The sequence below is a fragment of the Artibeus jamaicensis genome, unplaced genomic scaffold, assembly GCF_021234435.1.
Source record: "Artibeus jamaicensis isolate MK-2021 breed Jamaican fruit bat unplaced genomic scaffold, CSHL_Jam_final contig_700, whole genome shotgun sequence".
Taxonomy (NCBI): domain Eukaryota; kingdom Metazoa; phylum Chordata; class Mammalia; order Chiroptera; family Phyllostomidae; genus Artibeus; species Artibeus jamaicensis.
Window position 1 is genome coordinate 5,031,840 of NW_026521930.1, and position 25,415 is coordinate 5,057,254.

Here is a 25,415-nt window from a genome sequence, read left to right on the forward strand (position 1 = left end):
ACCTGGAGAACAGAAGCAAACCGGTGGCAGCTGTGGCGGGGCTGGAGCTGGGGTGTGGCTGCATAACAGAAAGTGCATTTGGGGTGTCCCCTGTACTGGACCCTGCACCCCAGGGCATTTCTTCAGCTTCGGAATCACCTCAGTGCCAGCTGGGAGGCTCCAGGAGCCCCGGTCCTGGCCCCGCTCTGTGAGGATGGGCGCCTGACCGGGTCTGGAGCTGTGGTTCCCTGGCTTTGTGATGGGCCCCTTGGTCCTGTTCGGGCTGGTTTGCGCCTTGTCCTGGTGGCGCAGGTCCCTCTTGCTGGTTGGGTTCTGGCTGCTCAGAGCACCCCTGTGTCTCCCCAGGGAGTGTGCAGGTCCTGCGTCGGCCCACCTGCTTCTCCGACTACATCAGCACCTCCACCTGCCAGTGGAGGGTGGACCGCCCCGCCAACTGCAGCACTGAGCTCCGCCTCACCTACCAGCTGGATTTCCCGAATTCTGAGTAAGCCTGTGTGGGAGTGGGCGGGCGGCAAGCCTGGCGCTGGGAGTCCTCCTGGTTCCGGCAGTGCCCCGGAGGGCCTGGGGCTGACTGGGCCCCGGAAGGGCACACTGTCCCCGAGGCAGTGGCCTGCGGCCATGGATGGAGTGCTGGGCCGCACCAGCAGTTCTCGAACCTGTGGTCTCGAGACTCTCACTTGCCTAGAAGTTAGTGAGGGCCCCAGAGGCTTTTGTCTGGGGAGCGTATGGCAGGCCCCCAGGCCCTGGGCTGCAGACTGGTCCCGGCCCATGGCCTGTTAGGGACCGGGCTGCAGAGCAGGAGGTGAGCAGCCATCGAGCAAGTGAACTGGTCTCTGGTGCCAAAAAGGTTGGGGGCCGCTGGCTCATAGCTATCGATGTTTACCTGATAAGGAATTAAAACAGAAAAGTTAAATCACACCAGCACACACGCCATCAGATCAACGACATCATAACATGCCACGTAGCCTCTGAAAACCCCACGGCACGCTTGTGGGAGAAAGAGTAGAACGGCAGATGACACTCGGTGTGACTGTGAAAGTGGTTTGGCCCCGTTGGTCCCCACGCCGCTCTCGGAGACCCGCTGGCCCAGACCACTGTTCGAGGCGCAGTGTTGGTGGTGGAGTTCACCGTGGACCGTGGGGCCCGTCATTCTCTGTGGCTCACCGGGGTGGCCCGTGTACACAGGGCACTGTGACAGGCAGTGCCCAGGACATGGTCGGGCGCACAGGGTCGGGGCCACCCTGAGCTCGGACGCACTGATAGAGAGGCGGTCTTCCTCAGCTGCTAAGGTGGGTGGGCGGTGCTTCTGAGCATGGTCAGTGGGCGGGACCAGAGATGGGAAGTTAGGGCCCATGCGCCACAGAGGGTCCATCCCCTGGTTTTGTATGTAGTGTTGTTGGCACGCAGCCACGCCCATTTGCTTATGCGTTGTCTGTGGGTGCTTTTGTGATAGGTCAGCACAGCTGTGTAGTTGGGACAGAAATGCTGCGACTCCCAAAGCCCAAAACTTGTACCTTCTGGCCCTTTGCAGAAAACGTTTGCCGCCCACTGGCCCAGCCCCCGAGACAGGGGGCTGGCTGTTTGGGGAGGCACTCTAGGGTCACACTGGTGCACAGAGCATGCACCCCAGTTCTCTGCACACTGGGGGGGCCATGCTCCCCAGATGTGGCTAGAACACACAGAGAGGCTGTTACAAATTCTTTAACACCACGGCTTCTTCCCTTGCACTGGCTTCTAGCGACGAGCTGAGTCCTGGGACCAAGGTCATCGCCAGGGGTGTATGAGAATCCATGGTGGGTGTGGTGGGGGCTGTGGCCAGCAGGGAAGGCCATCCTGGTCCACTGTCCCCACCACTCACCCTGGCTGCTCTGCTTCCAAGTCCCCTGATCTTGCCCTTGAGGCAGGACAACCAGGAAACTGGAAGAGCATATGGTTGCTTGAGGCATGTTCTGGAGACACCCGTGTGTGCGTGCCCGCCTCACACAGCCCCATGTCTGCAGAAACCACACGTGCATCCCTGAGAACATAGAAAGCACACTGTGCCTGTGCGATATGCTGATGGAAGACATGGTCAAATCGGACACCTATCAGCTGGACCTGTGGGCTGGGAAGCAGCTGCTGTGGAGTGGCTCCTTCCAGCCCGGCGAGCACGGTGAGTGGGGCCAGGCAGGGTTCGGGTGCTCCCAAGCCGGCTGGGCCCGGGGCAGGGGAAGGCCCCTGCAGCCTCTTCTTTGATTGGGTTCTTGCTCTCCTCTGGGCCTTGGTCCTCCCATCTTTGAAATGGGACTGGCTGGGCTCAGCGGTCCATCCGGCCCCCTTCAGCTCAGATACTTCAGCCCCAGAATTTAAGAGCCCTGATTGGGGTGTGGAGAGCAGGCCTGTTGGACAGAAGACATGCTTGCTGCAGATCAGAAACTGAAGGGGGAACTGTCCTTCCACCCTCTGTGGGCTGCTCCGGAAGGCTGACCTTGTCCTGCCCCCCAGAGTCCCTGCAGACATTTCCCAGGAGCTCACTGGGGTGGGGTGACAGGAGTTCAGGAGTTCAAAGCACTGTTCATCACTGTGTGACCTTGGGCGAGTCACATTACCTCTCTGGGCCTCAGTTCCCAGAAGACAGTTACTATCCCCATTTTGCAATTGAGTAAACTGTAGAACAGAGAAGGCAAGTAATCCGCCTAAGGTCACACAGCTACTAAGCAGCAGAGGAATCTGTGACAGGTGTCACAGAGCTCACAGCCTCCACCACTCCATCAGCAGTTCCTGAAGGGCCTGCTCATCCCGCTGGTGGTTGGAGGTGTCTGGATTGACCCGTGAACAGACCCACAAAGTAAAATAATTCTTATGTATGTTCATTTTGATGCACATTATATACTGGTCTGACTGCCTAAAAAGAGACTAAGTTTTTTAACACACGAATCAAGATAAAGAGAAATACTTAGTAAATAACAGCACACAGATGTGGCCACAGTGTGCGGGACGACAGAGGAGATGCTGGAGCTTGGGGACCTTCAGTGGGCACAGTCGCGTTCACTGGAGGAAGGTGGTCACGGCCACCGCAGCACTGAGCAGAGTCACGGCACCGTACAGACGTGCCGCACGGAGGCCGTGCTCACCGAAAGCCCCACAGGCCGGGGCCTGCGGCCGACAGGCCCTCACCAGACGCCACTTCTCTGCAGTGAAGCCCAGGGCCCCTGTGAACCTCACAGTCGAAGCCGTCGTCCCCCGCCTGTGGCAGCTGTGCTGGGACAACCCGTACCCTCCGGAGAGTTACCTGCACCGCGAGCTCTCCTACCAGGTCATCGTTTCAGATGAAGAAGACCCAGCGTCGGTGAGTGGGTCCTGCGGGGGCTCTGCACCACCTCTCGGGACTCTGGTGGGTGGAGACGCAGGCCCAGGGGTGGGAGATGGAGAGGATGGCGGAGCTGACAGCAGCCAGGGACCCAGAGTCCCAGCTTCTGCCCGGGCTCTGTGCGGGGCCAGCACCTCCCTCCTGGCCCGATGCCCAGTGCGCGGAGAAGGGACGTTATTTCTGGGCCTGCTCTCTGTCTGCGAAGGAAGGCTCTGGGCCACGTCTGAGTTTCCCAGGGGCCAGGAGGGACACTGAGGTTTCAGGAACACACTTAGATGACTGAGTCCCACAGTGAGACAGTCGCTCAGCATCACCTCCCTCCCCACCCTGACCGGTGAGGGAGGCCTCAGCTGAGCAGACAGGGCCGCTCATCCCTGGTGTGACGGTGGGAGGCTGCGGCTCAGACCCGTCCCCCAGAAAACAGGTCTGGCCATAACTTACAGCCGTCTGGCCGGGCTTTCACTGCGTGTGCTTTCCCGTGACACCCCATGGCATGCGATGCTTGCGTTCCAGTCGCAGCAGAGGTGGCGGCCCCTTTTTAAAGGAGTGTGTTGGCGTTCTGCACACGCAGAGCCGACTTCTCTGTGAAGTGAGTGACGGCAGGCTGCACACAGGGAGGGCTCGGTCCCTCTAGGGGGTGGAGGTCACTTCCTGCCACCACCTTTCCCCCTGGACGTTCCGCTGGAGGACATCTGCACACCTCGGGCCCCTGCGGCCCACAGTGCTGGGCTCCGACGTCTGCCCAGCCACTTGCGGGCTGCGTGATCTTGAGCCTGTCCCTTAACCTCCTTGTGCCTCAGTTTCCTCATCTCTGCCCTGGGGATGACGAGGCTACCGCCCCGTAGGGCTACTGAGAGCACAAAGTGGGTGACAGACAAGCCCCCATGCCTGGCAGGAAGAATGTCATAAACACCCCCTCCCTTCCGCCTGCGGCCACAGGCCTTGGGAATCCCCATCGGCTTCGCCCTCCAGCGCCCTGGCTGTAACGCCCTCCGTCAGAGTTGTCGGGGGCCCGCGCTGGGCCGTGCCTTAGTACTGGGCCCTGGCTGGCCTGCCCTTGGCCACCAGGGCGCGGGCCACATATGTAGGACGCCCCCACATCAGCTTCCGTTGCTGCCGCTTCTCTTCCTGGCCAAGCCAGGGAGGCCGTGGGTGTGGATTTCCATCTCTCAGCTGTGGTTCCTTCTCGGCCCCGGGCCAGGCTGCGGGCCAGGAGCAGAGTGGGGCCTGCGCACTGTGAGGCTCAGAGAGCACTTGGGGGGAGGGGGCGGCACAGATGCCAAGGGAAGAGGCAGGTCCAGTTTTGTCCATTAGCCTCCCCGAGTCCTGTGCCTGTTCAGGACACAGCCTGCACGGGAGAGAAGTGTCCAAACGACGGACGTGTTTGCCTCTCTTGGCTGGACCCAGCTTCCAGGACTCTACCCATTGCTTGGCCTGGCTTTGTTCTGCATTGGCTTGGTTTTCAGGCAGGCTCTTCCTTCGCGTGGCCAACATGCCCACAAGCAGCTCCAGGCCTAGGTCCCAAGGCTGCAGTGGGAAAAGTTTTTCTTTCCAGAGAGTCCTAACAAGAGTCCTGGGCTTGGGTCGTTGGGCCCGGCTGTGGGCAGGAGAGAGGGCAATGGTGCCACGCTCTGACTGGCCAGAGATGAGTCATGTGCCCATCTCTGGACCTGCAGGTGTGGTCAGCTCCACCCAAGCCAGATGGGCTGAGAATGAGGGGGGTGGTTCCCCAAAGGAGACTCCGGGGAGGGGGAACAGGGACTGGGCGGGCTGGAATGCAGCCCGGGTTAGCCAGACTCCCGCCAGAGGATGAACCGGTCAGTGGGCCTGGGACATGGCTCAGTGGGCCTGTAGGTGCTCAGCCATCCCAGGCCTCAGAATTGCAGGTCCAGCCTCTCCTGTTGTCGGTAGGGCAGAGGCTGTTGAGGCATTCCTTCCCCATGGCTCTTTTTCCAAGGTCAGAGCTGAACCTGAAGAATTCCTCTTATTAGTCATTGGCCAGAACTGGTCACATGCTCCTCTCTAACCAATCAAAGGCTAGGGATGGATGGCCACAATTGGTTTAGACCAGCAATTTTCAACCTCTTCCATTTCATGCTACATATAACTAATTACTAAAATTCTACAGCACACCAAAAAATATACTTTTTGTCAATCTTAAAAAGTATAATTTTGATTTGTTTACAAAAAGAAAATAGTAATTACCTACCCTTTTTGCTCCAAAGTGACTTTTTAGAAAATCAGGTGCCTGTATTTGTGTATAAAGATTTTTGTTACCAAGAATTAATCAATCAGACTTAACCTTATGATGCAACGTGGTCAATAAGATGCAACTCTTTTATATGACCTATGCATTTATGATTCAAAACAGGGCATTCACACTGGACAGCTATTGTTGTGTTGGCTTTGTTATTTTTTTATTTGACAGTCCAGGGGAAAAGAGGTCAGTGCCCCTGACTAAATAGTCAGGTACTGCATGTTTTTAAACTTCTTGCAGTGCACCAGCTGAACATCTCTGGTTTACATCAAAGAGGACAAACCCTGGAGCTGCAGACAGAGGCTTGCCTGCCCTGAGCTTTGGGCACCTGACCCCAGTGGCACAGATTCTGGGCCGGGGTCCAGCCGTATTTGCTACAGTATTGCAGACACCAGCTGTGGCTCAGACTGAATGGGATCAATTCTAAAAAGAGATATTAGAAGCTTATTGTGGGATTTTGGAAAAGGAGCTACTCTTTGTCCCAGCTGATTTCCAGACGAGGTTCCATCATGCAGGTGGGGTTTTGGCCGAGGCATTGAAGGATGTGTGGGAGTATCCTAGATAAGGAAGGAAGGGAAGACTAGGCCAGGCAGAAGGAACGATCTGAGCAAAGGCTTGGAGATATGAAAATTCATGGCATGTCTGAGGATTATTGGGAGGTGGGAATATATGGGGCAAAAAATGAGGGCACCAGTCCATTCCAGGCCATAAATGCCATGCTCGTGGTCACAGAGGTTACCATTCCTTGTGTACCTATTATGTGCCACTCACAGCATAGTCACCAACAGTTGTGAAAGCCCTGCAGGCAGGAAGTGCTTGTCTCCATCTTAGTGATGGGGACACTGAGGCATGGAAACGTGGTGTCACTCGCCCAGGGTCCTGCTGCTGGGAAAGTGGAGCTGGGACCTGCAGCAGGACCCAACCTCCAGAGCCCACGCTGTCTCTCCTGCTAGGGTCTTCCTCTCTGAGGGGGTCTCCCAAACACCTGGCCTTTTCTTCAAAAACAAACCAACCACAGAGTGTTCCTTGAGAGCTTGATTTCTCTTTTGTTCCTTAGTAACAACACATTTCCCATCATTCCACTCATCTCTAGGTGTTTGGTTCCTTGGGGAAGCAGGTCCAGCTGTTGCTTCCAACTTAAATCATGTTTAGAGAGAGGAACACTGAGGCTGAGAGGCTGTCGTCTCTCAGCTCTGGTGTCCCACAGCTCTCACCCTGTCCTCAGCTGCCACCCAGTCCTCAGCTCCTGTGGGAGCTCCGGCTTCCCCAGTTTCTCCAGCAGCCTGTCCTCAGCTCACTTTACACCAGACCTTTGACCCCAGCGCTTTCCAACCCAAGCAGAAGCAGAACTGCTGGAGCTGCCAGCACCAGGAAGGCGCTGCAGGGGCCTGAGGGGGAGGGAGAGCCACAGGGGGTCGGCCCCTCAGGGAGAGGAGCCCCAGGCAGAGGGTTCGGGCCACGCACTTGCTGGCAGAATTGATCTCAAACACAGGCTTTATTTCATTTTTTTAAAGTTTTTCAAAATCAAAGTAGTATTTATGTGAAGTAAAAATTTCAAATAGTGGAAAAGGACTTAGAAGGAAAACGTGTTTCTCTTCTACCTGCAACCTCCAGTTCCTCTTCCCAGAGGCCAACCGCTGCTCCGCCTCTTGCCGGGAGGGCAGGGAGGCTGGCTGGGGCGGGGGCGGGGCTGAGGCACGAGTCTCCTTCCGGAGAGGGTGCACGCCTGTGCAGGCAAACGTGCGTGTCCATCCCCTGAGCCCACTGCTACATACTAGTGACAGCACACAGTTACTGCCTTAGTTTCGGGGGGTCAGCAGTCTGGGCACAGCTCGCTGGGTCCCCAGCTGCAGCCAGGAGTTGGCCAGGGCTGTGTTCCCACCTGAGTCTTGGCTGGAGAAGGGCCCCTCCCAAGCTCCCGTAATGTTGGCCGCATTCGGTTTCTTGGGGGCTGTCGGACCAAGAGCCTCAGGTTCTTGCTGGCCCTTGGCAGGAGGCTGCCCTCCATACCTTGTGGCCTTCTCCAGGCCAGCAAGGGGCAGAGCAAGGTGTCCTAGCCAGCTGGGATTACAGCCTTCCATAACACAGTCACGCAGGTACAGTCCTGCACACCATTGCCTTTGCACCATCTGTTGGTTGGAGACAAGTCACAGGTCCTGCCCACACTCGAGAAGGGGGACCACACGGGCATGATACAGGGTGGGGGACTCTCAGAGTCTGCCTGCCACCATTTTTTTAACACGAAAGGCAGCAGACAACACATACTAATCATCAGCTCACCTTTCCCACTTAACACCAGACCTTGGACGTCTCTTCCCAGTGGGGGCTAGTGGGCGGGGCTGGGATTCGAGGCCAGTGAATTTGGGCTGGACCGTGGAGGCTCTGGGAGCCCACAAAGGAGAGAGAGGGGCACAGCGATGCTGTCTGTGCTTCAGGAAGATCACTGTCACGCTCCCTGCGTGCCAGGCCCTGTCCTAAGGGCTCACCTCCGTTAATTAACCCACTGATCCTCACAACAACCCTGGGAGGTAGGCACTTTTATGATCCCCATTTTGCAGAAGAGGACATCAAGGACCAGAGAGGTTATGTCACTTACGTAAGGTCACACAGCCAGAAAGTGACAGGAGGCACCCTTACCGTCAATTTACAGATGAGGAAACACTCTTTCTTGCCCAGTCATGCCGTGTGGCCAGTTGGTGGGGGTTGGGAGGGTGGGGGAGGGTACTGTCTGGACCCATCCCCCACAGCGCTGGTGGAGGTGCCAAACAATGCCTGGGTTGCAGGAATAACCAAATACCCAGGCTGGTCGGTGACTTCTAACCACCGTGGGGTCAGCTAAGGTCAGCAGCCAGAGTGGGGGCTGGTGTTCCCCTCCCCCAGCTGGTGCAGTAATGTCTTCCTTTCCTCCACCAGTACACAGTCCATAATGTGACCTACAGGGAGCCCACCCTCCACCTCCCAGCCAGCACCCTAAAGCCTGGGGCTTCCTACCGCGCGCAGGTGAGGGCCTGGGCCCAGAGATACAACAGCACCTGGAGTGAGTGGAGCCCCAGCGTCACGTGGCTTAACCGTGAGTGTCCTGTGAGTCCTGAGCACTTAGAGTCTCTCCTCCCCACTTTCACTGTGTAGCCAGACGCTCCCCCTGCCGTGTCCTGGGCGCCTCTAGCTGCAGGTCACAGGGTTCAAACTGACGCAGCGCACTGGCCCGGGCGGGGAGGCTGGGCTGCAGGAACGGACAAGCCCACAAAGCCTGTGCTTGAACACTGTGCAGATGTATTTCTCGCCTGGGTAACCGTCCGACAGGAACTTTGCTGGCCTGTGGATGGTTTTCCTCCTGAAGGCCTTATCATTTTCTAGGACAAAGACGATGAACCCTTTTTGTATCATGGACCCCTTCGGCAGTCTGGTGAAGCCTGTGGAGTGGACCCTGTTTAGAGTAAAATATATGTATTGATACTTGCATTTCAATAAAATTAGTTTCCCCTGTAATCTTATGTATTTTTTAATATCTTATTTACTTATTTTTATAGAAAAGGGAAGGGAAGGAGAAAGAGTGGGAGAGAAACATCAGTGTGTGGTTGCCTCTCATGCACCCCCTACTGGGGACCTGGCCTGCAACCCAGGCATGTGCCCTGACTGGGAATCGAACCAGCCACCCTTTGCTTCACAGGCCCATGCTCAATCCACTGAGCTACACCAGCCAGGGCTGTATTTTATTTTTTAATATTTACTTAAAATAAATAAATCAACCCCAAGTTAATCTATATATTTATTTTTATCATCACCCAAGGACATTTTTTTCAGTGCTTTGAGAGAGAGAGGGAGAGAGAGAAACATCGATGTGAGAGAGAAGCTTTGATTGGTTTCCTCCAGTGTACACCTGAATGGGGGATTGTATAAGCCTGGACTGGGGACCATACACACCTACCCAGGGATTGAACCTGTCACCTAGGTGTGTGCCCTGACTGGAAATCAAGCCTGCAATTTTTTGGTTATGGGACTATGCTCCAAATAACTGAACCACACTGGCCAGGGCCAAAATAAATTTTTTTAATGCATAAAATAAAATACATAGCCCTTATCAATGTGGCTCAATTGGTTAGGCATCGTCCTGCAAAGCAAAGGGTTGCTGGTTCAATTCCCAGTCAGGGCACATGCCTGGGTTGCAGGCCAGGTCCCCAGTAGGGGGCATGTGAGAAGCAACCACACATTGATGTTTCTGTCCCTCTCTATTTCTCTCCCTTCCTCTCTCTCTAAAAATAAATATATAAAATCTTTTAAAATAATATAATAAATAAACATTGAAAATACATAGGGTACAGGGGAAAACTAATTTTATTGAAATGCAATTATAAAAATATTTTAAATGTATCTGTTATCTAGGAATATATATTCACACATTGAAAACAAGATCTGGTGGTAGTTCTCATAAACACTAGGTTTTCTGAGTAGACGAGCAGAAGTGATATTTCATGGTCTGGCAGCTGCAATGTGATATGAGAATAGCTGTGACTCCTGTTGGGAGCTAAGTGACTGATGCTGCTCTTACTGTGGTTTGCTCCCTCCGTTCCTAATGGGAGGAAGTGCTAGGTGTCAGAAGTTAGTGATAAAGATGTTATTTCTGCCCCATCCAAGTTCCAGGACCCTTGACCTCCAGACCCTGCAACCTCATTGGAGGTGTGCGGACCCCAAGTTAAGGATATCTAAGGGCCCTGCCGTTGTCTGCATCCAGCCAGCAGAAGGGGAACGAGAGCAGGGAGCCCTCACCTGCTTCTTAAAAGCCTCAGCCTGGAAGCGACACACATCACTTCCTCTCATGCTCTATTGGTGAAACTGGCCACATGGCCACTCATAGCTGCAAGGGATTCTGGCAAATGTAGCACGTGACCCTCCTGACCCTGTGAGACACGTGCCACTGTCCACCCCACTGTGCCAATCAGGAACCAAGGTGCAGAGGGTGTGCAGGGCATGTCCTGGGTCACCAGTGAGGATATGACAGTCAGGCACTGCACTCAGGTGGTCCAGAGTCACTGCCCTTGACCTCTATGCTTCAGGAAAGAGAGCAGCAAATTCAAGATCCTGAGGTGGCACTGAGCTTTGGAGGAGCAGGGGACATTGAGGACCAGTGTGACAAGAGCTCAAAGCACAAGGGAGGGAGGAGGGGCTGAGGCGGGAGGGCTTGGGGGTGGCCAGATGGTGCAGGGTCTGGGAGGACCCTTTCCTGAGTCTGGGTCTCCAGCTCTGGGGAGTGAAGCCAGGCTGCGCTGGGCACAATGTAGGCTCACGGCTTCCCTCCCACTTCCAGACTACACATCCTGGGAGCAGCACCTGCCGCTTGGCGTCCTCATCGCCTGCATGGTCATTCTGGTCATCTGCGTGTCCTGCTATTTCAGCATCATCAAGTGAGTGCTGGGCTGGCCACTTTGGGGTGCACAGTGAGCAGGAGTCTCCCCTCTCATTTACCGGCTTGCAGTCCTTTGCTCAACGATAAATGTTTATTGAGCAGCTGCTGTGTGCGAGGCACTGAGGCAACAGCTGAGACAAAACTGACAAAGAATCTGTGCTCCTTGTGGGAGACAGATGTGAGCTTGACAAGTAGCCACACTGTTTCCACGGTGATCCATGGCTGAAGGAAATGTAACCAGGGGAAGGGCAGGAACGTTCCAGGTGCTGATGTAGGTGGGGAGGCCAGGGCAGGCCCTGACTGGGGGGCTGAGCTGAACCGGGTGGGGTTGGGGAAGGGACTTCCTTTGACAAAGGGAGGTGGATCGTGCCCAGGGTGTGATCCAGACAGACAGTGGGGGGCACGTGACAGGAGGACGAGAACTCTACACAGTTGCCCTGACAGAAGCGGGAGACCTGGGTTAGGTCCGGCCCTGGTGCTCGGCAGCTGTGCAACCGTCAGCCTTGGGCTCCTCCTTTGCAGGCCGGGATGTAGTGAGGACCTACTTTGTCAGCCCCCAGGGCCCCAAGAGAGTCTTGGATCTGGGTGGTTGCAGGGCGGGGGGAGCCTGGTTTCCAGTGAGGCTGAGCCCGAGGAAACGTGGCGGCTCAGAGCCTCAGTCTTCCTGTCTCTGAAGTGGGACTGACGAGCCCTGCCCTCCACGCAAGGGTCGGTGGCGGCTGAGGGTTGACACAGGGCGCCCGCACTTTGCTGGGCGCACATTAAGTGTGCAGGGATTGCAAGTTTTCCTCTGCATGTCTTGTCACCGTCACCTCTTAGCCACGTTGGGCCGTCTTTCCCCTTCTCTGAGCCTCAGTTTCCCCATCTCCTGTCCTTCCCAGCCCCACGCACTGTGTCCCAGCACTCTCCAGTCTCCTCGCTGTTCTTCGAACGCACCGAGCAAGTTCCCTCCGAGCCTTTGCAGTCTCTCTGCTCCCTACCGGAGAGCCCTTTCCCAGGCACCGCCACGAACCCTCCTCATCCACCTTCAGTTGCCACTCAGAGGCCATCTCTGCAGGGAGGCCCTCCCGGATCACACGCTCCATTCCTCTCTATTCCCTTCTTTGTTGTTATTCATGGCACTCAACGGGGTGTCATGTGTTCATTCAGTATCTGTTTGTCTCCCTCTTCTAGAAGGTCGGTTCTGTGAGGGCAAGGCTTTTGTCTGTCTTGTTCACTGTTGTGTCCCTGAAGCCTAGCACGGTGAGTGGTACATAGTAGGTGCTCAGTAAAGGCATGTTGACTGAGTGGAGTCAGCAGAGGCTCATCCAGGGGGAATCTGAGGACCTTCCCTCTCGGAGCTGACTCTCCGTGGCTCCAGGCAACCCAGGGAGAGGAAGGAATCTGTTTCTCCTGAGTTTCCTGGGCTTCTCAGGCCGCCCCTGCCGCTCCCTGGCACCTTGCTCTCGGCTGCTCTGTGGAGGGGATTTTGATGGGAAAGCCCAGAATTCTCTGCAGCTTGAGTCTCTCCTACTTCTCTGGGGCTTGTTCCCACTGAGGATGGAGACGTCGAGTGAGGACCCCTGTTCTGGGCGGCAGAATGCGGGGGCACAACCGGCTCTTCTGCCTGTTGGCCGGCACTTCACCCCTCTGGGCCTCGGTCTGCTCATCTGTGAGTGGGGTTGGCAGCAGAACCTGTTCTGCGGGATTAGGGCGAGACATCCAAAACCAGTCAACACGTGTCTGACCCCTGGTAAGAACCGGCGACTGCGATCATTTTTATGGGAGGAGAGACCAACACCTTTCTTTCTCCTTTCTCAGGATTAAGAGAGAATGGTGGGACCAAATCCCCAACCCAGCCCACAGCCCCCTCGTGACCATCGTCATCCAGGAGCCTCAGGTAGGAGCGTGGGTTGGTTCGGATGCTCTGGACTGCCTGTATCAGGAAGTGGGATTCAGGACGTGCGGGGTGTTAAAGACACCCACTGGCTTTGGGAAGGCACCTGAGCCGTCAGGGGCGTTTCAGGGGAGGTGGATGCAGCAGCTCACTCAGTGTGGTCGTTAGGAGCCCAGAGGTTTCCCTCCCCTCCGCGCAGCTTTCGTAGCTACTTTTTCAGCCTTTGGTGGGTTCCTCTCAGGTTGGTGTCTGGGTTCTTCCCCCGCCCTCCCCCCCTGGGGGAGGGGATGGCCCCTGAGGTCATCTGCGTGTCATCTCCTGGGGAGGTACTTGTACCAGGGCAGGTGGTCAAAAGGCGAGGGAGGCAAGGACGCATTTCCCGTGTCTCCCTCTTCCGGTCAGGGTCAGGTGGCAGCAAACCCCTCCTCATCTCTCATTGGCCTGAACTGCATCACATGCTGCTTTCCAAACCATTCCCCTGTAAGGAGTGGGAATGCCTGAGACCCACCAGGTGGCCACGGGGGGGGGGGGGCCCAGCTTCCCCAGTGGGAGGGCCTGTGTGGTTTGCCCAAACTATGTCAGGGTTCTCTAGGAAGGAGAGAGGCGGGGATGCAGGTCGTGTCTAGAAGGTCCGAGGGTTCCCAGTTCTCCAGGGACCCTATGGCAGGCTCTGGAGTCCGGTGGTGCTGGCTTTGAACCCTGGCTCTGCCACTTACCTGCAGGGTGGACTTGAGCAAATGGCTGAACTTCTCCGAGCTTCAGTTTTCTCATGTGGGTTGCCTCGACCAGCGTGGGGAGGAGGTCCCTGGGGGGCGGGGTGTGATGGGAAATTAAGAAAGACACAGACAGTTTTAAGGAAAAGCAGGGGCCAGGTGGGGCATTGTCCTCTGATGGAGAGACAATGACCCTGAACATGCTCTCTGTGTTTATTTTATAAGAAATAGTTGGATAAAACTCAAGGACGTTTTGCAGACTTAGGGAAAAACTGCAGGCATAATTGCTCTGTTCCCAGGCTATCTAAATGATAAATATTTCTTCTGCAAAAGTTACAGTCTCATTCAGCTGAAGCTTGCGGTTAACTGTCTCCTCAACCCGTGCGGGTCCCTGCTGTTGTCACTGCTGGCTCGATCTGCCTTGCAGATACAAGCAGTCAAGTGCGGCCTTGACAAGCACTCAACCTTAGCTTTGATGCCAGCCTTCACCGTCCTCCACAGTGGGTTATAGCAGTGTTTATGGAACAGGGCTAATGGGACTTCACCGGGACAATGCATGTAAAGTGTATATTACAGGGTCCTGCGCATAGCGTCACTATGTATCAGTCAGCTTTTGCTGTGTAACAAATTATCCCAAACCTTAGTTGAAACCATAGCCATGTCTGTACTCTTGCTTTTGCAGGTTGGCTCAGCAGCGGGTTTGGGTTGGGGGGATCTGGGCCAGGCCAGGTATGTCTTCTCTGGGCTGGCTCGTCCCCAGTGGCTTCCCTCACAGGTCTGGCAGTTGTCTGACTCTTACCTGGGCCAATGGACGTGACTAAGCCATGTGTTTTCCATCCTCCGGCAGGCTGGTCCAGTTGGCACAGTGTCACTTGTACCACATTCTATTGGTCAAAGCAAGTCACGTGGCCAGGCTGGATTCAAGATGTGGGAGGAGCTGTAAATGACTATGGCCATTTTTCCCATCAGCCTCAGCAACCTAATATTAGGGTCATCTCGCTAGTTCTCAGGAAACTGAGGCTCAGAGAGCTGAATGAGCTGATCTGACCTCGGACCGTGTGATGCCAAGGCTTACAGCCTTCCCACAGCATTGAGGCTCGCAGTGCTTCCTTTCCGAGCATCGCCGTACGCCAGGTGGGCTGGGGGGCTCTCTGCCGAGTTTCATTGGCTGTCTCTGTTCCAGGTGTCACCGTGGGGGAAGAAACCTGGAGGCCAGGAGCCAGCCAAGCGCCCGTATGTATATGAGCCTGGGTCACAGCCTGTGTGGATTTGGAAGGGGTGGAATCGGTGTGGTGGGCGCCACCATGAGAGGGGGGTCACACCCCCCCCCCCCGTATCTGCCTTCTCTTCCTTGGCACTCAGCACACTCAGCACTTTTCCTTCGAGGGGCAGCAGAGGAGGAGTGGCTGGGTAGGTAGGCTGTTGACCGAGCCCCCTGCATTGCCTGGTGCGTCAGGCACGTGCTGAACCCCCCTGGGAGTGCACAGTCTGGCCCGAGCAAGGCAGGCAGAGTGGACTGCCAGTGCAGCGGTGCCAGCCGTTAAAATGCCGAGTCACTGCACACTGGTTGGCAGATACCACTATCTAGACCCTGAGTGTGCTGCCGCCACCCTGGCCTCCTTAACTCCTGCCGAGGGCCTCCTGGGCCTGCCCACAGTCCAGTAGCTAGAGGGTTTGTACCTGGCACAGAGGGGGACTTCGGGACGCCAGGAGCCCCAGGACCCTACAGCCATTGTAACTGGTCATTACTTATGCTGTGTGGCAATAAGTATTTTAAATGCCATCATCCCTGACACGGTGTTTTCCCTAGTTTATAGATGAGTTTGTACTAAGTACCAGGTTGTGTGCTGGTCTTCAGACACCCCAAAGTAAGACACAGGCCCTGCCTTCAGGGAGCTCCCAGGGTGGCGGTAGGACAGGCTGGTGGATTCGTGACTGTAAAGTCAGGAAGCATCTCTGCGATAGACAGACATCAGCCCAGGGTGATACTAAGCTGGGCTTTGAAGGATGAATAGGAGTTTTCTAAGTGGAGACACTGAACCCTGACCACACCTTTCTTTGTTTTTGCAGACACTGGAAGACTTGTCTTACTAAGCTCCTGCCCTGTTTACTGGAGCATGACACAGAAAGGGATGACAGTTTCTTCAAGGCTGCCAGAAAGGGGCCTTCCCAGGGGCCTGGAAGATCACCGCGGTGCCCTGGGCCAGTCAGCACGACGATCCTCTCGCCGGAGAGCGTCAGCGTGGTGAAGTGTGTGGAGCTGCTAGAGGCCCCGGTGGAGAGTGAGGAGGAGGAGGAGGTGGAGCAAGATAAAGGGAGCTTCTGCCCGTCTCCTGAGAGTGGCAGCTTCCAGGACAGCAGGGAGGGCATCGCGGCCCGGCTGACAGAGAGCCTGTTCCTGGACCTTCTCGGGGCTGAGAATGGGGGCCTTTGCCCGCAGGGCCTGGGGGAGTCCTGCTGTCGTCCACCTTCAGAAGGCGGGAGTGCTCAGAGACCTTGGGCTGAGTTACAGAGTGAGGAGAGCGAGGAGAGCGAGAACGAGGAGCCTTTCTGCCCGGAGTCAGCCCCTCGGATGCAGAGCCCCGCCCACCTGGCTTTCCCAGAGGCACCCGCAGTCGTAGCCGACAACCCCTCTTACCGCAGCTTCAGCGACTTCCTGAGCCAGTCCTCAGGTGCAGGAGAGCTTGCCTCAGATGCACAGCTGTCTGAACACCTGGGGGGAGGGGACCCCAACATCCTCTCTGCTCCCCAGCCCTCCGAGCTGCCCGCTGCACTCCAGCCTGAGCCAGAAACCTGGGAGCAGGTCCTCCGCCGGAGCGTCCTGCAGCACAGGGCAGCCGCAGCCCCCGCCACGGCCGCCCCCAGTGGCTATCGGGAGTTTGTGTGCGCGGTGCAGCAGGGCAGCGCCCTGGGCGGTGGGTCGTCCGGTTGTGGCCCTTCCGGAGCAGCTGGGTACAAGGCCTTCTCCAGCCTGCTCACCCACGGTGCCACCTGCCCAGGCACACCTGGAGTTGAGGCCAGCAGTGGGGAGGGGTGCTACAGGCCCTGCCAGAGCCTCACTTCTGGCCACCCAGGGGTTCCTGCCCCTGAACCCCTGTTCACCTTTGGCCTGGACATGGAGCCGCCTCACAGCTCTCAGGACTCACTCCTCCCAAGCAGCCGCCCCAAGAGCCCCAGTCTGGAGCCAGTGGCAAAGGGGGAGGACCACCAGAAGGCCCTGCTCTCCCTGGAGCTGACCACAGACCCCCTCGGGGACGACCTGGGCAGTGGCATTGTCTACTCAGCCGTTACCTGCCACCTCTGCGGCCACCTGAAGTGGTGTGACAGCCAGGAGGAGCATGGCCAGGCCCATGTTGTGTCCAGCCCCTGCTGTGGCTGCCACTGTGAAGACAGGTCCGAGCCCCCAACGAGCCCTCTGAGGGGCCCAGACCCCCTGCCAGGTGGGGTTCCCCTGGAGGGCAAGTCCTCCCCGTCCTTCCCGCCTGGCCCCAGCAATGCTCAGAGCCCCAGCCGGAGCCTCCAAGTGGCGGCCACGCCCTCTGCAGGGCCCGTGTGCACGAGTGCATCCTAGGCGAGGGCCCCCTGGTTGCTGCGAGCCCCTCGCCTGCGCCTGTGAACGCCTTCCCGCAAGGCAGCCCGGCCGGCAGGTTGCCGAGACTCGGAGGAGCCACTTGCCACCTCATCGGTCCACAGCTTCTCCAGCGTACCCTCCCCATCATGTCCCCGCAAGGCATGTTTTGTCCACCTAGGCCCTCACAGCCCTTGTCTTGCCCAGTCCTGGGACCAGCTGCTGCCATGTCACTGGCCTAGATGCCAAGCCTAGAAAGTAACCTGGCCAGCAGGGGGGGCTTTGGGAGGCCTGGGCAACAGATGGGAGAGTGAGGCCCTGGGAAGGTGGTTATTTGCCCAGAGGTGCCATTCATTGGACGGAGCTTCATCAGGTTGACACTGGAGCCAGGATCTGGACCGTGGGGGCTGCTCAGTCAGGGCAACAGAGGCCCATGAAAAGGAGTGATTACCACGCGGTGAGTTTGCTGCCAGAGCCCTACACAGCTGTAAGGCTGGGCTCCTGTTAAGCGTGGCATCCCCAGAATAAACACACCCAGCTCCCTTGGGGCCGGTCTGCGCCCCCACGGACACCATTGCTGGCAGCCACAGAGGCCAGAGGGAGAGCCTCGTGCCTGTGACCTGGCTGAGCTGGGCGTTCCAGACACTGACATCGGGCACCTCCATCCTGCACGCTGGCTCAGACCTGGGGTTCAGTAATGCTTGTGTGTGTGCATCTCAAAGATGGTTGAGACCTGGGTTTGTATTTGCTGAGGAGGGCGGGGTGGGAGGGGCGGCGTTTTCTATAAATAAAGGTTCTGTGTCTCTCGTCACTGATGAAGCAAGCACACTGCCTGGCGCCATGGGGAGTGGGTCATCTCTACCGACTCATCGAACCCTTCCATCCAGGGAGCCGGGCCCAAGAGGTTAAATAACTTGCTCTCTCTGCTTGGGTGTCCCCGAGATGGGGGTTCAAGTACAATTAGTTGATTTAGGAAGTGCTCCCAGGAAACTGCCCAGGAAGTGGGGCAGTGAGGCAGGGAAGGGCAGGAGGCAGTAAAGGGTGTGTTACCTGACAGTGTTGGTGTGGCAGCCGCCGCTCCGTCCTGCCGGCAGCTTTGGAAAGCTGTGCACAGCACACACCTGTGGTGTCCCTGCAAAGGGCGGGGGGCTGGAGGCTGGGGTGTTTGTGCACTGTCTCCCATCACCATTGGATGGCTGCTTTCAGGGGTAACTGCAGCAGCTGCTGCTCCACTTTGCTGAGGTCACACAGCTGGTTGGTGGCAGCCCTGTAGCTGAGCCCAGGCAGTGTCTGTCACCCAGCCTCGGCAGCTGACCTGCTCTGGACATCTAGGTAGGTAGGTGGCATGGTGGAGTGGGCTTCAGAGGCAGGCAGGGAAGCTTAACCTCCTATGTGATCTTTCTATGTCCCCAAGTAGCTGCTTTGTTACCTTTGCAAGGTGAGGGGCTTGGCCGTTTGAGGTTCCTTCCTGCTCTGGTATTCTGCACAATGCACTAGTGGTGACGGGGAGCTCACTACCTTACATGCAGCCTGATGTTTGCTAAAAATGTCTGCACTGTGCTGAGCCCAAAGCTAACCCTTTGGCTGCCAGAGCCACCTCCACCCCTACAGCCCCCACACACACACATGGTTTACAGATGGGGAAACGTTGCTCTAGAGAGGAAGAGGGACTTGTTAAGATCAACAGTGAATGGCGGAGCTTGAACCAGCCATACCTGTTTACTGCCAAGCAACATGTTAGATGCTGTATATCTACTATGCCAGCACTAGCAGACAGGTCCAAGTATCATCCCAATTTTACAGTTGAGGAAGCAGGCCTTGAGGTTTAGCTTAGGGTTGCACAGCTAGGGATGCCTGGAGTCACACAGTTGAATCCAGGCCCGACTGCACAGCTCCCAGCCGCACCGTCTCATGTATAGCATGGCACCTGTCAGGTGTCAGCTCTTACCCACTCTGCCTGAGCTTTGTCTCAGAAAATCCAATTTAAAAGTTAAGCAGCAAACAGAAGGAGCACCTTTGTGTAGGCGGTGGAGAGGCAGTTGGGTTAGGAGTCCAACAGAATGGAGGCCGGAGCTGTTCTCTACTCAGGATTTTACACGAAAAGGAGACCCCAGTTGTCAACTCAGGCTGATAGTGCAGAATTAGCTGCTCGTGGGGAGGCTGGAATGGAGAATTAGAGACACCTCCCCCATCTCTTACCAGGATTTAAATCCAGCCTCCCAGTTTCAGGAAAGCTGGAGAAAGGCCACTGTTCTTGCTTCCCCACACCCCCATTTGCAGTTTAGCACAGGGAAGGAGGAAGCAGAGAGCAGGAGAGCCACGCACTGGATGCTGAGGAGACTGAGTGAGACAGGGTCCCTTCCCTCCTGGATGTTCTAGTTCCGTGGGGGAGAGGGACAGCGAACAGAGAAAAGGAAACATTGCAAATACTGGTGGAGGCTGTGAAGAAAACAGGATCTGAGACAGGAGGAGCTACAAGGAGCCAGGATGGCCGAGGGGAGGAGCGTTCTGAGCAGAGGGTGGAGCGAGCACCGAGGCCCTGAGGCACAAGGAGCTTGGCACACGCACTGCACAGAAAGACCGGCTGCAGCTGGCGAACCAGGGACAGTGGTGGAGACAGGCTTGGCCACAACGGGCACTGCGGTTAGGAATTTATATTTTGGCCTCAATACACTTAGCCCCGCCCACCGAGAAGCAGGGGCCAATAGACACCAGTCTCTCTTTGGTCTCCCCAATCCCAAAATGTGACCTGTCCCTAAGCAGGAGTCGGGGAAGAAATGGAGCCACTGGAAGTCTTCCCCAGTCGGACTCTGACCTTGCACAGGTGGAGGACTCAGGTCCCCTGATGCCAGCGCTCAGAGTGGTTAACGTCCTCACTGCTGACATTCTCACTCAGGAATGAGTTGATTGGCACCGGGGAATGGCTGCCTGCCAGGGCCTTTGTTGGAATTTTTTTTGACAAAAGACTTGGAAAGTCCCCTTAAAATCTGGTCCTTGCCCTCCCAGGCACAGGTCTCCAAACTGGGCATGAAACCCCAGGGGCCTTTGGGGCGTGAAGCCCTAGACTCCTCTGCTTTCTATGTCCCTTTTATCTTGCCTGTGCCTTTATAAAAAAAAAAGGAAGGATAATAAAATCTGTGTCATAGTCTTGTCTGAAAGATAGTCTCCATATTATCATCTTCGTTATCTCTTGGGTTTACTCCAGCCTGGCTGGGGCATGGGTGACAAGAGTCAGAAGGTACAAACAGCTTAGAAATCTAGAATTCTCAGCCCTGGCAACTGCTCCAGGCTTCCTTCACACTTCCTGTAAGTTTCTGATGGCTCCCGCTGCCATTGGTTAAATCTGAGTTGGGAGCCCCTGGCTTCTGCCCGGCCCGGGTGTCCCCGGCTCACCCTCCAGTGCCGGCTGGCGCATGCCCACTCCTTCCCTGGTCAGGACTTCTCCACGCTAGACCTGGCAATTCACTCCATCATTCAAATACTTAATAATGGAAAGGCAATTGTCAAAATACACTTCTCAAATTATGAGCATAGATCAAAGTTTGATTTTAGATTTACCGGAAGGAAATCAGCAAAAAAAGAGAGCATTGATTCAAAGAACAAAAATTAGGAAGCGATTTCACAGCAAGACAACAGAGCGTCTAGGGCAGTGCTGCCCAACAGAACTTGACCGTGACGGAAACGTCACACTGCCCATCACAGGGCCACTAGCCTGACTGTTGAGCGTTTGAAATGTGGAACGTGTGACTGAGGAAATGATTTTTAAATTTTGTGGAATAGCCTTTAAATTTAAATAGCCACCTGTGACTGGTGATTACAGTACTGGACAGAGCAGGGCTAGTGGCTCATTTTGGTCCACCACAACTTAATTGTTTCAGCCTCGAGGGAGAAGATCCAGAAAGACACAGGAAGAGAGAAGACGAACACGACTGCACCAAACGTCTGCCTCAAGAGCCACGAGGCGAGGCGGGGGTCTAGCGGATCAGGCGGGCCCGGACCAGGCTTGCCTCCCCTCTCCACCCGGCCAGTGCTGGAAGCGGGCGATGGGTGTGGCCAGAGCGAGATGCTGGCTGCGCAGTTTCCCAGCGCCCCCTCCAGGCTGGGCCGGAGGTGGAGCGGCTCAGAGGGGCCTGGACGTGGCCGGCCCCCTGGGGAAGGCTTAGCTGACCCTGGAGCCCTCCAGGGCCACTGATTCCGGTGTCCCAATGCCCCGACTCTGCACACACCCCCGCCTTGATTTTACAAGGATTTTTTCTAGGTGTTGTGTGCATCTCCTTTAGTTTTTTTTTAACCAAAAAACTGACTTTTTTCTGATTACTAAATCGGCACGTGCCAGCCTCCTCTGATTCAGAGAAAACCTAAAGTTATAAATAGGAAAGAGAAAACCACCGGAAATCCCACCTCTGCCCCAGCACCTGGTACACGTGGGTGTCACAGATGAATGTTTCTGAACACGTATCTATCTCTGTTAACATCCTGTTGAATAACTTTTCTGATGTTATTTTCCTACAAAAGTCATTCATTGAAAAAACCCAGCAAGAGGCTTTGAGCCCCCATGCGAGGCACGACCTCACTGGCTCCTCGCAGCAGCTGGGACTGCTGCGTGGGACTCGCCCATGATGCACCCCGGCCCCTAACCACCCCCATATCCTTACACCCCATTCACAGGCGAGAACACCGAGACTCAGAGAAGCAAGGGCTCTACCCTCATCCTGCCTCTCTTTGAACCGGCCTTTGCCAATGGAGCTGTGTGACCTTGGGCAGTGTGCTTGACCACTCTGGGCCTCAGTTTCATCCCCACAGAAGACAGGTAAGAGAAGTGCCTACAGCCCACAGTGTTGGGGTGAGGAGTGCATGTCACGATGGGTGAAGGCCAGGTGGCGCCAGCTTCTCCTGTGATGATTAACTTGTCTTAAGTTACCTGACAGCAGCAGCACAGCGGCCGAAGCTTCCGCAAAACCTCACCTTCTCCCAGTATGTCTACGGACTAGCTGGCGGGTGCCGAGGCAGGCGGCTTCAGATCAGCGGGAGGCCAGCTCCTTGGCCCCTGCTGCCCCCTAGTGGCCCACTCTGGCCCCAGCGCCTGCCTCTGTTCCGCAGCTCCAGGTCCAGGTGCAGTCCCACGGTGGTGCACGCAGAAAACCAGGCCTGGGAGATCCCCACCTGTGCAACCCCACCTCTCTTTCATTTCTGCATTTCTTCCCCACCAGCTCCAGTGCCTGACAAGCGGGCGTAGCTGACAAACATTAGGAACTCCTGTTGCTCCAAGGACTGTGTGACCTGTGACGTGGGGCCAGTCATGTAATCTCTCTCTGCTTGCTTCCTCATCTGTAAAACTGGAATAATAACAGCACCGACCTTGTGGACGGACACACTGTTAGACTTAAATATGTTAACACATGTGAGGCTTACAAAGGTGCCTGTGCATAGTCAATGCCTGTCCAGGTGTTTGCTAGCATTTGTCTCATACACTGAGTCAGTCTGTGGGTGTTGTGGAGGTGAGGGTATAAAACATAAAGGAAATAGCCCTGGCTGGTGTAGCTCAGTGGATTGAGTGTGGGCCTGTGAACTTAGAATTATCAGTTCAATTCTCAGTCAGGGCACACGCCTGGGTTTCGGGCCAGTTCCCAGTAGGGGGCATGTGAGAGGCAACCACACATTGATATTTCTCTCCCTCTTTTTCTCCTCCCCTTCCCCTCGCTCTAAAAATAAATAAATATAAATAAAATATTTTAAAAATATAAAGGGAATAATGACATTCTAAACGTCATGTTACTTTTTTGCCGAAAGGACAGTCTGGAGCAATAGAAACCCCAGACCGATGGCATCATCCCACCGACTCGTGTCCACATGGCTTGTAGGCATCCTCTGCATGCAGAGTCAGTGTTTGTGGGCGCGTGTATTTTTTTAAGATTTATTTTATTTATTTTTAGAGAGAGGGGAAGGGAGGGAGAAAGAGATGGAGAGAAGTATCAACTGGTTGCCTCTCACACGCCTCCAAATGGTGACCTGGCCTGCAACCCAGGCACGTGCCCTGACCAGGAATCAAACCAGCAACCTTTTGGTTCACAGGCCCAGCACTCAATCCACTATGTCACACAAGCCACAGCTTTGCAAAGCCCTTCATTCCTCACCATATGGCCACATACATTATATCTATTTTCTCCCTCTCCCTGCCGTTTTCCTCTGGTCCCCTTGGGTTCTTCCACATACCATTCTGTAGGGTCTTACCCAACCCTCCTTCTCTCCTCCCTGCAGACCCAAGTTGCCAAGCTTCCAACAGGTCTTTCCAGAGGAGAACAAGACAAGAGGGATGGCAGTGCACAGAGAGAGTGACATTAAACCACACTTCTGACCCTTGCTTTAGGTGGTACCTGACCGCAGAACGACCCCTGACTCAAGCCGTAGACTGATTCTTGACCCACACTATGGACCTATTTGTGATCCTGGCTACAGACCAACCCAGGCAATGCTGACCCTTAGCCCTGGCCGAAGACTAATCACTGACCCATAGACTGATTTCTGACTCTGGCCACCCAGGTCCCTCACAGACACCTCACCCCATCTGCGAACTGGCATGTCTTGATTTCCAGCTGGAAATTCAGCTTGAGTCGGGTAACATATCTGTCCATCTGCCCTGCCTCTCTGCCACAGAACCACAGGGCAAGCTGACAGTTCTCCTTTTTAACCAAAGAGAGTAGCGTCAGGAGAAGGGCCCTTTGCCAACTTCCTTCTGCTTTGGATGTGATGTCTGGTGGTCTGACACCCACCTCGTGATCACGAGGGGACAAGCCGGACGTGAAAGGCAGTGTTCTGAATACGGCGCGGTGGGGGAGGAAAAGAGCCTGTGTCCTTGATCACTTCTTTAAGTGATCAAATCAACCTCTGGATTCTTTTTTTAAAGATTTTATTTATTTAAGCAGACTTCTGGCCAAGATGGAGGTATAGGTGGAAACACTGTGCCTCCTTGCACAACCAAAATTAAGGACAACAAAGATTTAGAAACAAAAACACAACCAGAACAGACAGAAAATTTAACTGTATGGAAGTCCAACAACCATTCAACCAGACCGGTAAGAGGGGCGGAGTCAGTGGCCTGCAGAGAGGCGTAGCAGCAGGAAAAGGTGGTGGTTGCCAGACCCGGGAGCACAGATGGCATGGGGCTGACCTGGGTCACATATTCACAAGCAGATAGACTAGGCAAAAACAGGCAGCAAGGCAGACCGCACAACCCAGGACCCCAGCGCCAGGAAATAAAGCCTAAAAGCACTGATTGAAAAGGTGCCAGCAGAGACTCCCAGCCTCACAGGAGAGTTGGTTGGAGAGACCCACAGGGTTCTAGAACATACACAAGCTAACCCACCCAGGAACCAGCATCAGAAGGACCCAAGTTGCTGTGGGAAGTGGCGGAGGGGACTGAAATCAGAGAAAGAGAGGAACAAGCACCTTGTTCCCTCTCGGATCCTGCCCCCACATACAGCATCACAACCCAGTGACTGGGTTGCCCCTCATTACATAACAGGCTCCAACATGACCAAAAAATTATGGCTCAAACAAAAGAGCAAACCAAAGCCCCACAGCCAATACTTTTAAGCAACCAAGAGATAGCTAACCTACCAGATGCACAGTTAAAAACACTGGTGATCAGGATGATCACAGAACTGGTCGATTTTGGTCGCAAATTAAATGGAAAAAATGAAGGCTACACTAAGTGAAATGAAGCAAAATGCACAGAGAACCAATAGTGATGGGAAGGAAACTGGGACTCAAATCAATGGAGTGGACGAGAAAGAAAAAAGACACAACCAAACAGAAAAGAATAAAGAAATAAGAATTCAAAAAAATGAGGAGAGGCTTAGGAACCTCCAGGACATCTTTAAATGTTCCAACATCTGGATTATAGGGGTACCAGAAGGGGAAGAGGAACAGCAACAAGTGGAAAACTTATCTGAACAAATAATAAAGGAAAACTTCCCCAATCTGGCAAAGGAAATAGACTTCTAGGAAGTCCAGGAAGCTCAGAGAGTCCCAAAGAAGTTGGACCCAAGAAGAAACACACCAAGGCACATCATAATTACATTAGCCAAGATTCGAATGAAGGAGAGAATCCTAGAAGCAGCAAGAGATAAGGGGACAGTCACCTACAAAGGAGTTCCCATCAGACTGACAGCAGATTTCTCAAAAGAGACCTTACAGGCAAGAAGGGGCTGAAAAGAAGTATTCCAAGTCATCAAACCCAAAGACCTAC

General features: G+C 55.1%; 1 protein-coding gene across 6 annotated transcripts in view; it reads left to right on the plus strand.

Annotated features, from left to right (window-relative positions):
• The window catches only part of LOC119055092 (interleukin-4 receptor subunit alpha), a 36,319-nt gene extending 18,367 nt beyond the window's left edge, over positions 1-17,952 (plus strand). For all 6 annotated transcript variants that reach the window (XM_053671542.1, XM_053671543.1, XM_053671545.1 and 3 more), the window contains 8 exons: positions 346-484; positions 2,001-2,152; positions 3,177-3,328; positions 8,520-8,676; positions 10,912-11,008; positions 12,811-12,889; positions 14,783-14,832; positions 15,670-17,952. In XM_053671542.1, the coding sequence (XP_053527517.1) occupies positions 346-484; positions 2,001-2,152; positions 3,177-3,328; positions 8,520-8,676; positions 10,912-11,008; positions 12,811-12,889; positions 14,783-14,832; positions 15,670-17,170 (2,327 nt within the window). In that variant the 3' untranslated portion in view covers positions 17,171-17,952. The remainder of the gene's footprint in view (positions 1-345; positions 485-2,000; positions 2,153-3,176; positions 3,329-8,519; positions 8,677-10,911; positions 11,009-12,810; positions 12,890-14,782; positions 14,833-15,669) is intronic.
• The last annotated feature ends 7,463 nt before the right edge of the window (positions 17,953-25,415 follow it).